The following is a 12,279-nucleotide window of genomic DNA, read 5'->3' on the forward strand; positions in this document are numbered from 1 at the left end:
TTTGATACTAACTTCTTCTCGATCCAATAGCGTGGTGACAGCTATCTGTCCAGTTTTTCTATCAATGGAGAATTGCTTCTGTCTGTCGCCACGTTCTATATAATACGACACATTGCCATTTTCCTCGCTATCTAAATCGTTTGCGTAAACCTGAAATATCAATAAAATAAAATATTTTAACGAGACAAATAGTTTCGCATTACTTAAAATGGATTTTCTATTAACAATTATTTATGATTTTGTATATCTATTTGTCATTTTATATGTACATGTATTACATAATATAAATATTCTTAATGCATTCTTTAGTTAAAGTCATTGTAATATAGTTACAAACGAAATGAAAAGAAATTGAATTCAATTCTTGTTTTATATAACAATTTTTTGTGAAAAAATATTATTCTACTATAATAAGAACTAAAAATAAATAAATAAATCCTAATCTAAGGATAATTAAATAATAAACTGCAATATTAGATTTATTTTTTTTAGCTACAGTTCTTGCATAGTTTATCTTTCTTTCTTTTCTCTTCACGTTGTAGGGAAAAAGAGAAAAGATGAATCATGCAAGAAGTTCAGCTAAAAAGAATAGCTATTGTCTCTTTGAAAAACATTATGATAGAAGTGCAAATAATAACTGAGAAACTCACTTGCGTAACTTTTTCTCCCGTTTTTGCATCTTCTCTCACAAAGGCTCTGTATGAAACTTCGCTGAAAATCGGTGCGTTATCATTGCTATCGGTGACGGTAATATTGACAGTAGCGTGATTGCTCAGCGGCGGAATGCCTCCATCAATAGCTTGGATAGTGAGGAAATAATCACGAGCTCGTTCATAGTCCAACTGTTCGGCGATGGTTAAAACACCCGTCTTGGCGTCTATTTGGAATTTCTTATGCTCATTACCACCGACAATTGAGTAATATATATCAGCATTCACTCCTGTGTCCTTTGAGGTGGCGAGCACTCGTGCCACTTCGGTACCAACCGCGTAGATCTCAGGTACTTTCGCGAAGTAGAGTTTAGAAGCGAATTCCGGTGGATTATCATTGATGTCTTGCACGTTAACGATGAGAGATGCGACCCCCATTAGCTGAGGAGTGCCCTGATCAAGCGCCTGAATAGTAACATTGTACATGGCCTTCGTTTCTCTATCCAATGGTTTAGCCAACGTGACTATTCCACTGTCAGCTGCGATGAGAAAGTGACCATCCGCTGAATCAATAAATTCATATCGAATCTTCCGATTAATACCGATATCGTCGTCCGTAGCGTGTACCTTCGTTACTAACGTGCCGATTTCTACATCTTCGGGCAAAGTGCTGCTGTAAGTTGACATAGTGAATTTCGGCGCGTTGTCATTGAGATCGGAAACGAGAATCTCCAGTTGCGATGAACATTCCCAAGTAGGTTTATCTCGATCTTGTACGTGGGCTGTTAAGGAATATTTGGCTTGAGTCTCTCGATCAAGTTGCCCGACGGTTTTTAACACGCCGGTTTCCTTATCTAACGAAAATTTGTCGTTATTGTCGCCGGTTAAATAAAATCGTAGTTTAGCATTCGGCTCGTCGTCGTAATCGGTGGCCAATACAGTCAAGACATAGGCACCAGGATGCGAGCCCTCGGAAAGTATCTCTCTGTAACGGTATCTGAGGCAATATGGTGGATTATCGTTAACATCCAGGATTTGCACCGTTACTTTTGTCTCAAAAACGTATTTTCCATCTGTACCAACGATTTGAAGCTCGTAACGATCAATAGTCTCTCTATCCAAGGATTTTGCTACGTACACTTCGCCGGTAGACCTGATTTGAAATTGTGATCTAGAATCGCCTGATGTTATATAAAATTCTATCGGCGCGTTAACATCTGTGTCTTTGTCGACGGTGATCAGTTTTACCACAACCGTTCCTGGTAAAGCGTCTTCGTTCACCGTAGCCTCATAACGATCGTCAACGAATGCGGGTGCATTATCGTTATAATCTTTTAACTTGACGTGTACTGACGTCCTCGCGAAATGTTTTGGATTTCCATTGTCAGTAGCAACCACCTGAAAAAAAAAAGGAATTACTATATATATATATTCTATTTTTAGGTACATTTGGAATACTTATGTATTTATGTTACCTGAAACTTATATTCCGGCTGCTTTTCCTTGTCGAGTTGTACTAATGTTGATATCCAACCGGTATAAGCGTCCACTGTAAAAACGTTCGCTAATTCTCCTATGTCAGATCCAAAGGAGTAACGTACCTCGCCATTGCTACCGAGATCTTTATCATGCGCAATAACTTTGAGTATCGACGTTCCCTCCTCGATGTTTTCGGCTAAACTAATCGCATAGGGATTGCTTTCGAATTTTGGCGCGTGATCATTCTCATCCAGTACCTGAAGAGTGATCTCAGCGAGAGCTGTGAGCGGTGGACTAGAATCCGTTTCAGCGAGAACCCCGATTAAATGACTATCTTTCAATTCTCGATCCAATGGTTTTGCTAGAGTAATCTGGCCGTGAGAGTCAATCGTAAAGAGCGGATTATCTTCATCGCCGGATACTATACGATATGTTACAGTGCTGTTTGTGACGGTCTTGAGTTTCGTGATCGGTGTACCGACGGAAGAGTCCTCTCTTACAAAGAATTTATCTTCTTTTCGCTCAAACAGAGGCGGGACATCGTGGGAGCTCATTATATAGATACTTAGCGGTACATCGGCATGATGCGTAGTCAAGCCTTTGTCCTCCGCACGAATAAAGAGCTCGAATAATTGATTTTCTAAAAATATAACAAATATTTATTTGTCACATAAAATCTTTAACAAAGACGGATCCCATTTATTGATCCCATTTATTTTGCTCATAGTATAAAGGTAAAATAAATATATCTCTTACCCCACGGCATAGCGCTCTTTTGCAGATAAAGAGATCCTGTATCGGGATTTATACCAAGCAGAGATCTAGCTGATGACGTTTGCGGTTCGTAGATGGAATAAACGATCTTGGCTGCCTCATCCTCATCCGCGTCTTGTGCCCTGATTTTTAAGAAGGGTGTATTCAGAGACAGATTGCCCTGAATGGTCGCTTTGTATTCTCTAAGTAGGAATACCGGCGCATTATCATTCTCATCGCCGATCTTAATTCGCACCATCACGAATCCGGATCTACCGCCGCCGTCCGTCGCCATAACTGGTATTTCATAGCGCTTCTGTTCTTCCCTATCAAGCTTCTTACGTGTTACTATCTCGCCGGTGAGCTTGTTTATCTCAAATATCTCCTTCATCATCTCTGACATTATCGCGTATGTTACTGTACCGTATTCGCCGAAGTCTTCATCCACGGCCAGCACGCTGGTGACCAGTCTACCAGGCAGTTGGTTCTCCAGGACGGTTACTTCGACTATCGGGTTCGGGAATTTCGGATTGTGCCTATTCGCGGGCAGAATCTCGATCTTGACGCGAGTGAAGCTGGTGTAGACACCATCGGTGACAGATACATTGAGCATGCTGAGCTTTTGCTCGCCAAAGTTCTGCATATTTATCAGCGAGATGATGCCGGTCGACTGGTCGATATTGTACGTCTGCTGTTCGTTCCCACCTACGATGATGTATGTCAACTTTTCATCGACGTAGTCGGGATCGCTGGCTGTGACCACTGTCACAAATTGACCACGTTCGGCATGCTCCGATAGGAAACAGGTATATGAGGGCTGCTCGAACTTGGGCGGGTTGTCATTCATATCGATCACGCTCATCCAGACGTGCGCCGTACTCGACAGACTCGGCACGCCGCGATCCATGGCAATCACGGTGAAGTGATGGGACTCGTGACTCTCATGATCTAAAGATCGCTTGAGAAATATCACACCCTCATCAGGATCGATGTGGAAGAGATCCGTGCTGTCCTCGGTGTCATTTTGAATAGCGTAACGAACTTGTTGATTAATGCCTATGCAAAAATAAATATATATTGATAAAAATATCAATTTATTTTTTATAAATTTCATCCATTACGTATAAAACCAAAGGAGATATTATAATCCAATTTTCAATACGAAGTTTAAATTTGTTTTACGCTTACCTGTGTCATTGTCTCTGGAGCTCACTCGCAAGACAGGGGTCCCAAATACCGCCGCCTCCGACACCGAGATGTTGTAGGAATCCTGCGTGAATTCGGGCGGGCAATCATTCACGTCCAGGACGAGGATGCTGACGAGTACCTCTGCGTAAACGCCTGATACACTGTCGGTGGCGCGTACGGTCAGCTCATACTGCTTCTTTTGCTCATAATCCAGTTCATCCACCACATAGATTACACCTAATTTATACGAAGAGAAGATTGTAGACCCAAAGCACATACAATGCAGCGGTATGTCTACGTATCCGTCAAAGGAGCGTGTTCTTACCAAGAGCGATTGAAAGCAAGTGCGTATGAGAAATTAATGTACTCTATTTAGAAATGATAATGTGAAATCAAAAGGCTCCAAAATTTAACAATAAAAACTTAAGGAAAATTACCAATGTGAGCCTACACAAGGTATCATGTGATAATAATAATTCGTATATTAAAAATATAATATTTTTACAGATGTTTTAACTTTATTTAGCTTTTGTGTCATCGCCATTTCGATTTTGTAATTAGCGGTGAATTCAGAATTGTGAAAATATATATTTTTGCGATATTAATTCGACGGATCTGTAGACACTAGAAGTTGCGAATGAATGCAGTCATGTGGTAAACATATAAAATGTCCGGATTTCATAAACGATTCGCTAATGCCTGTGATAATACCTGCACCTCTTGAGAAATAAAATATTGAAATTTCACATTGCGAGTATATTGCTTTGATCGTGATTTTTATTAAATTAATTTCGAAATAATATCTGGGAAATGGAATAAATTTTGATTTGTCTTCCGTAAGGTGCAGGCGTGACATGCGAGCAGATTGAAGCTATTGAAATCTCGTGAAGAAAATGAAAATAGGTGAGTCGCACGTTCACATCTAGGCGAAATATTTATGATGTATCTAGACTTGCCTCAAATCATGGAACGATAGTGTAAGCAGCTATTGTGTTCCAAGCCGGTTTCATGTAATTCCATCGCGATTACAATTTAATGAGACCCGCCCAGATTACGATCGCGGAAAAACAAAGAGAGTGGAAACAAAATTAATTTTGTAAATGGTGCACACGACTAAAGCGGTTTATAGATGAAAGAAAGAGTCTCCCTCCAAAACAAATATTATAATCTTTTTAAATTAGAAAAACTCGGGAAACTCCATCTTTGTAAGGTTAGCCTTCGACGAGTACGTGCAACAAGCTTGCGCCATAAGCTAGCAAACATCAATAATTCGAAATGTTTATTATTTTTACTGTAGCATAGTATCGTGCGATTACATAAAGTGCAATTTAATAAAGTGTTACGGGCAATAAAATGGGAATAGAATAAAAATTAATTGGTAGAAATCAGGATACATGAAAAAAAAAATATATATATATATATATATGCGTATAAATGTGCCATATATATAATTTGGAAAATATGAAGTACATCCTATGCAAATTTTATAAAGATGAATTTTGTTGTAAAACAATAAATATGCATGGTTTCTGAAGTGACAAATGTAACCGAAAAAAAAATGGAATGTTTCTTTATAAAAATAAAAAGTATTCAAATAAAGAGATTTTTATTTCATATTTTCCACTTAATTTTTCATAAAGATTATTTTATTCTTAATACCATTTCAGAAACACAATATATAAATATATATTAATATTACTATGCAAGAGAGAATAGATAGTACGTGTCGCCGTGTTGTCATGGTAATTGCATAAGATAATTGAATAATTTGCATCGATCAAAATGTTAATTGGAAATTCAATCAAGCGCTGCAGCAATTGATAAGCATATACATATTTTAAACTATTAATTACATTCTCTACTGAAGATTGAAGATTAAAACTGCAATTTCATATTGAGTATAACAGCAATTAAATGTTTAAATGTTTAAATGTGATTCTAGAAATGACTGACATCGTTCTTTGAAAATTTATATAAAGACATTTCCGGAGTAGAATTACACAGATATATAAAGATATCTCTGAATTAAGAATAAGCAAGAAATTCAAATCTGGAAGTTTCTACATTGCATTCGATGCTATCGAGTCGGAATACAAGCCGCTCCCGATTTAGTTATTGAATCTCAGATTTAGCCAAATGCAATTTCGTTGCTCGCGTTTGTTTCAATCTGTTCGACCCAACTGCAGCGATTTGCCTATAATATTATATCGTGCATGAACACAGAGTGGTGTGTAATATAGCATAGCAACACAGCATAGACCGATAGAACTAGAATCTTTTTTATACTCACAAGGACCATTGTTACTGTCAGGGGCTGCGAAACAGGGAGATACAACAAGACTTTAATTTCTAGTTTTCAGACACAAGCAGTTGTAAAGAAATACATATGGAACAAGTATCATAATCCGTACAATACAATATAACAATCTATGAAAAATAACCGTAAATACAAACAACTACTAAAAGTACATATGTAAATGCAAAATTAGATTCATTGGAAAGATTCAAATATAATTTAAAAAAAATATATATATATAATAAAGATAATAAAGAGAATCGGCGTTAAAATCGATTTAAATTTTAAAATGTGTCTAAAAATGTCTAATTTTTAATAATGTCTAATTTTAATGATTAATATTATAATAAATTAAAAATATTATGTTTCTTTCCCCATTTTCCCCTAATTTCACCAATATTGTTATGCGATTAGAACTTAGTAACTAACTACCATAATGTAGCAAAACTGAGTTTACTAAATATAGCATACTAGCAGTATATCATAAGAAATCTTTCTGTAGTTTGAATAGTGTAAGTCCCATAGCCAAGTTATGAAATAAAAACGGGAATGTTTTACGACTCCGGTCCAACTGTCTTATCAATGTAATATTATATTCACTTTACTGTAAGGTTTATATCTTTAATTAAAAGCTCTGAATATGGAATGTTTTCATTGTTGTCGACCAAGAAAATCTTTAAATAAACTTGATTTGATATTTCTTGCTGCGTAGTTAATAAGAAATAATAATTCTTCGCCAATTCTTATACGTTTCTATTTTGTCACTGTACCATACAATTTTATAACGTTACGCTATCTCATACGAAATTATATTTACCAATCTAAACATTTCGTTTGTCATTTGATAGGGCATGCCTGAGAATCTGTGTTGCGTATTTTACTTACCCGTGTTGAAGTCCAGGGCGAACTCCTCAAAATCATTGCCCTTAGTAATGCTGTATATGAGTTTGCGATTTAGAGGTGACTCAGCTTGAATGGATAACGCCAGAGGTGAATGCACTTCTATACTCTCGAGCACGCTATCCGTATAGAATTGCTTGTCAAATACCGGCATCGAACGATCTATCACCTTCACGTTGACTGGCACCTCAATCGAGCAAGGCGTTATTCCTGCAATCATATTTAGAAGCTCATTTAAAACGGGATCAAGCGGAAAGCGAGTTATTGACTTTGAATTTAACAAACTTACCGCCATCGTACGCGGCGATTGTAAGCTGGTATTCGCGATTGTGACCTTCAAGATTCTGCTTTAATGATATTTCACCGGTTTTCCGGCACACCTTGAAGAGTTCTCCGTGACCCTTTTTTAATTCATATCTCACTTCGCCATTATCGCCACTATCCATGTCTATCGCATGAACCTGGATGATAAAAAAACATTTGGTATATACCAAAGTATATACCAAAGTTAAGATTGACAAGAAAAGTACGTCATTCACGTATTAAGAAATTTCTCTACCTTTGTAATGATGTCGCCTTTTTGAGCGTCGACGGAAACTACAGCATAGTAAGGTAAATTAACGAACATCGGACAATTGTCGTTGATGTCAAGTATAGTGACGTTCACTATGACGTGAGCTACCCTGGGCTTCTCTCGATCCGGCGGATGGCTTTTCGCCTCGACGATTAATTCGTAGTGATCGCACACTTCTCGATCGAATCGTATGCCATTGGTTCTGATCGCTCCGGAAGTTGATCCGATGACAAACATGTCGGTGGGATTAAGAATGCTGAATATAATGTGCTCATTCAATGAACTACCAAGGACGTTTACTACCACTACGGTTGTAATCTTCGTGGAGTTCTCCAAGATGGCACCTTCATAGACATTCTTTTGGAAGATCAAACCAGAATTCTCCGATTTTTCTACTATCACGTTCACCTGCGCCACGCTCGAGTACTTGCCATCTGACACTCGCACGTGGAGAAGATAGTTCTTCTTCATACGATCGGGATTATGGACCGTAATAATGCCACTCTGGGCATCTATATCAAAGGTGTGAGCCTTATTCCCATCGATGATGTCATATCTAGATGAGTATAAAACGCATTATTCATCAAATAAGTCAAAAAGTAAACTGAAAATATTGATAATAAAAATTTCGGATTAATTAATTCAAATCTACTGTAATCGAAAACGTTATGATATTGAAGAAATGTGAGTATAAAAATATTTATTTATATTTCTTTAAATCTGCCAATTTGAAATTTATTTTTCCAATAATATAAAAACAATGTGCAACAAATGCAGTCATTATTATAAATTATAAATTAAGAGTGCATTTAATACTAAATACAAAATAAGGACAGCTTAACAGCTAGAAAACTCACTGATGTTTCTGTAGCACGTACCTCAACGCGACTCCCTCGGAGCTGTCAGGATCCACGGCGTTAACCCGAGTGACAGCGACGTTCTTATACGTCGGCAGCAGAAGCGTGACATTATAATCAGTCTTGGAGAACTTGGGCGGACAATCGTTAACATCTGTCACAGCTATCATCACTTTGGCAGTGGTCTCGGATGAGAGTTTTGGCTTGCCTAAATCTGAGACCTTTACGTGAAACGAGAACATCGGTATAGTCTCGTGGTCTAGCAGCATAACTGTGCGTATAGCACCGGTGCTGGAATCTATGTGGAAGTACTTTCGCGGTAAATCCTCGACAATATCATAATTAAGCAGCGCGTTTAACTCGGAATCCGCATCTTCGGCCTTGATGACTAATGGTGCGCTCGTGTTAGTCAACACAAGAGAACCGATGCTAGCACCTTCGCTAATTTCACCGCTGTACTGAGCCTGCAGGAAACGCGGCGCGTTGTCATTTCTGTCGAGCACATGAATGATGACATTGCAGGTGGCCGAAGCGCCAGCCATGTTTGTAGTCGACACCGTCAAATTGAAGAATTTAGTTTTTTCGTAGTCCAGCTCATTCTTGATGACTATCACACCGGTGCTTGGATTCACGAAGAAGGTATCGTCGCGATTGCCGCGCACGATCTCGAACTGTAACGATGACGTACTCCGCGCCTCCACATGTTTCACGTACGTGCCAAGCTGTTGGTTCTCATATATCTCCGCAGACAGCTCCTTTTGGATGAAGCGCGGCGGCGCGTTATCTGCCATTGTCACCATCACATGTACCGGCACGGTGTTCGCCAACGTGGGAGAACCGTGATCGGTCGCCTTCACGAGAAGGATGTACTCGGAGGAGATGCTGAGGTCGAGCTCGCGTGCGACGCGGATAAAACCGAGATCCGGATCGATGGTGAACACATTGCCGACATTTCCGGATGTGATCGAGTATGTAATCTTGGCGTTCTCTCCACGATCCCGATCAATCGCACATACCTGTACCACCGCTGTTCCAATTGGCGAGCTCTCGTATACCTTTCCCTGAATGATCTCGCTGATAAACTCGGGCGCATGATCGTTGTGGTCGTGCACGGTGACGATTACTCGAGCGTAGTTGCGCTTGGCTGGCGTGCCCTGATCCTTGACCATCACCGTCAGCACGTGCTCCTCGATGGTCTCCCGATCGAGAGGTTCGTTCAACGTAATCGAACCCAAAACCGAGTCCACGTGGAAGATCTCAAGTGAGGCCTGAGTCTGTGCCGCGTGCAGGCTGTAGAAGACTTTCTTATCCTCGTCCTCATCAGTCGCGTGCAATTGCAGGATTTTCTCGCCCTTCTCGACATTCTCTGAGATGTCGACGCGATATGTGGCTTCAGTAAATTCTGGTCGGTGATCGTTGATGTCGATCACTGTAACAAGTAGCTGCGTCAGTGTTGTGTGCACACCGTCGGTTACGCCGATCGTAAGATTGTAAAAATTTTGGGTTTCCCAATCCAGCTTCTTTGCAAGCAGCACGTTACCATTGTCGCGACCGATGAAAAACTCGTCGCGCTTATCGCCATCTAAAACGTGTCGATAAAATTCTGGATGACTTTTGTGATCTCTAGCATTTAATCCCATTGTAGATACGCGAAATTGTAACGTTTTAATTTTATTACTCGCGTGGGATGTTCAAGACACCCTGGCTTTTTAAATTCGCCAAATATATGAATATTTTTTATACACATTATTATACTTAGCACAAATTGTTTCAACAATTAAACAAATTTTTTGCATCTTTACCTAAAGGATGTACGGAATATTATCAATCTTTATTTAATTATAAAGAAAATAATGAAAATGATATAATGTTAGGAGTGTAGGAAACATGTCATGCGAGTAATTATTTAAAATAATCACGCGAATAATGTGTATCTATTCTTACCTAAAATATCGTACCACAGAGAATCACCGTCTTTGTCGTTGGCTTGAACGAGGGCGACTAAAAAGCCCGCCTCGTCGCTCTCCGTGACTTCTACGCTTTGATTGTTTGTTTTGAATACTGGAGGGTTCTCTGATTCCTTCGGCGCCTCCACAACTTGAACAGAAACTCGGGTCTGATGACTGCGCTGAGGCTCACCGTGATCGGTTGCTCGTATCTACAGAATATACAGGAGAAATTCCCATCAATTCAAATCGAGTTTACATTGTAGAAATATCGGGTATGAATACGAGTATGATACATTATAAAAGAATCTAAAATATGCGATGTAATATAATGCAAATTTATTGCAATTTCTTCTCGCCTCAACATTTTTTCTTTCGCTCCAATTATTACATAATTTAATACTGCTTTATTTAATGATAAACAATTGAAGGGTTCTTTTCTCAAAAACTAAAAAAAAATCACACATAAACAAGTCTAAAAAGTTAAATGTTTAAAAAACAAAAACTTTTAATCTTCAAACCATTTCTTTATGTAAATATGATAATTTTTCTCCAAACGTATAAGATCAAAATTTTAGGTTTTAATCAATATTTTGAGGACCTATGTAAAAAAGAAAAATTAAAATCCTCTGGATTTGTTCGATTCTTGTGAAAGTTTTATATTTATTATTTATTACTATTTATCCTATAATGTTTTACATTTATCTTTTTTATAACATTAATAATGCTATCAGTGCTTGCTAGACTATTTTGCCTCTTGTTTACAAAAGAATTTGTCTTGTTTGTTTATCGGAAAAGCTATGGACGACTAGTTTCATTCTTGTAAAATATTGAACTCTTTTCCATTTGAATCTTGTCAGAAATTTGTTCACGATATGACGCTATTGATAGAGAACGGTTTGGTGACATAACCCAGATATTTAAAAAAATGGAATTTATTTGATTTCTTGTAGAAAAAATATCTTCAATTATGTATCATATTTTATCTATTATTTTATTTTTGTGCTTAAAGATTCTTTTTCACGACAGGAACATGTCGCGGTTATAACAATCTGCAAAATTCGGATTTTGTGTGAGTATCAATAGATAATTATTTTATGTTATATATATAATAGTAACTTATATGTGTGAGAGAGAGAGAGAGAGAGAGAGAGAGAGAGAGAGAGAGAGAGAGAGAGGGGTTAAACTGAAATTTTGCTTTCTATTTTTAACACAGAAATTTTACACAGAAATAGATCACATTCCCTGTCTTTAATGAATAAAACAGTTATTTATACACCATACAAACAGTTATTTATATCACTAAAGTGTTTTTAATTAATGAAAGAAGTCCACTTACCATCATTTCATATTCTTGACCAGCCTCAAATCCACGTTGAGAGAACACCATTCCCGTGGTGGGATGAATTTTAAATTTGCCCTTTCCTCGACCGCCTTTGATACTATACTGGATTTTTCCATTGTCACCAATATCTTGGTCGTATGCAAGAACCTAAATGCAAATTTTGAAAATTATTTTGCTGCCATCATGTTACGATAAAATCATCTACTGAAAAGTTCAGCACGAAAAAAACGTTAGTATACACATATACATATATGCATATATATATATACATATATACATATATACATATAT

The 12,279-nt window shown here is 37.9% G+C and overlaps 1 protein-coding gene across 1 annotated transcript in view; it reads right to left on the reverse strand.

Moving 5' to 3' along the window:
* The window catches only part of LOC108692237 (fat-like cadherin-related tumor suppressor homolog), a 280,332-nt gene that overhangs the window by 6,145 nt on the left and 261,908 nt on the right, over positions 1–12,279 (reverse strand). The window contains exons 8-19 of the mRNA XM_018200413.1: positions 11,983–12,135; positions 10,642–10,855; positions 8,719–10,279; positions 7,826–8,396; positions 7,556–7,727; positions 7,252–7,476; positions 6,361–6,384; positions 4,071–4,307; positions 2,886–3,938; positions 2,126–2,769; positions 651–2,048; positions 13–150 (exon numbers count right to left, since the gene is read on the reverse strand). Coding sequence (XP_018055902.1) covers positions 13–150; positions 651–2,048; positions 2,126–2,769; positions 2,886–3,938; positions 4,071–4,307; positions 6,361–6,384; positions 7,252–7,476; positions 7,556–7,727; positions 7,826–8,396; positions 8,719–10,279; positions 10,642–10,855; positions 11,983–12,135 — 6,390 coding nt within the window. The remainder of the gene's footprint in view (positions 1–12; positions 151–650; positions 2,049–2,125; positions 2,770–2,885; positions 3,939–4,070; positions 4,308–6,360; positions 6,385–7,251; positions 7,477–7,555; positions 7,728–7,825; positions 8,397–8,718; positions 10,280–10,641; positions 10,856–11,982; positions 12,136–12,279) is intronic.

The sequence above is a fragment of the Atta colombica genome, unplaced genomic scaffold, assembly GCF_001594045.1.
Source record: "Atta colombica isolate Treedump-2 unplaced genomic scaffold, Acol1.0 scaffold66, whole genome shotgun sequence".
In the NCBI taxonomy this organism is placed as follows: domain Eukaryota; kingdom Metazoa; phylum Arthropoda; class Insecta; order Hymenoptera; family Formicidae; genus Atta; species Atta colombica.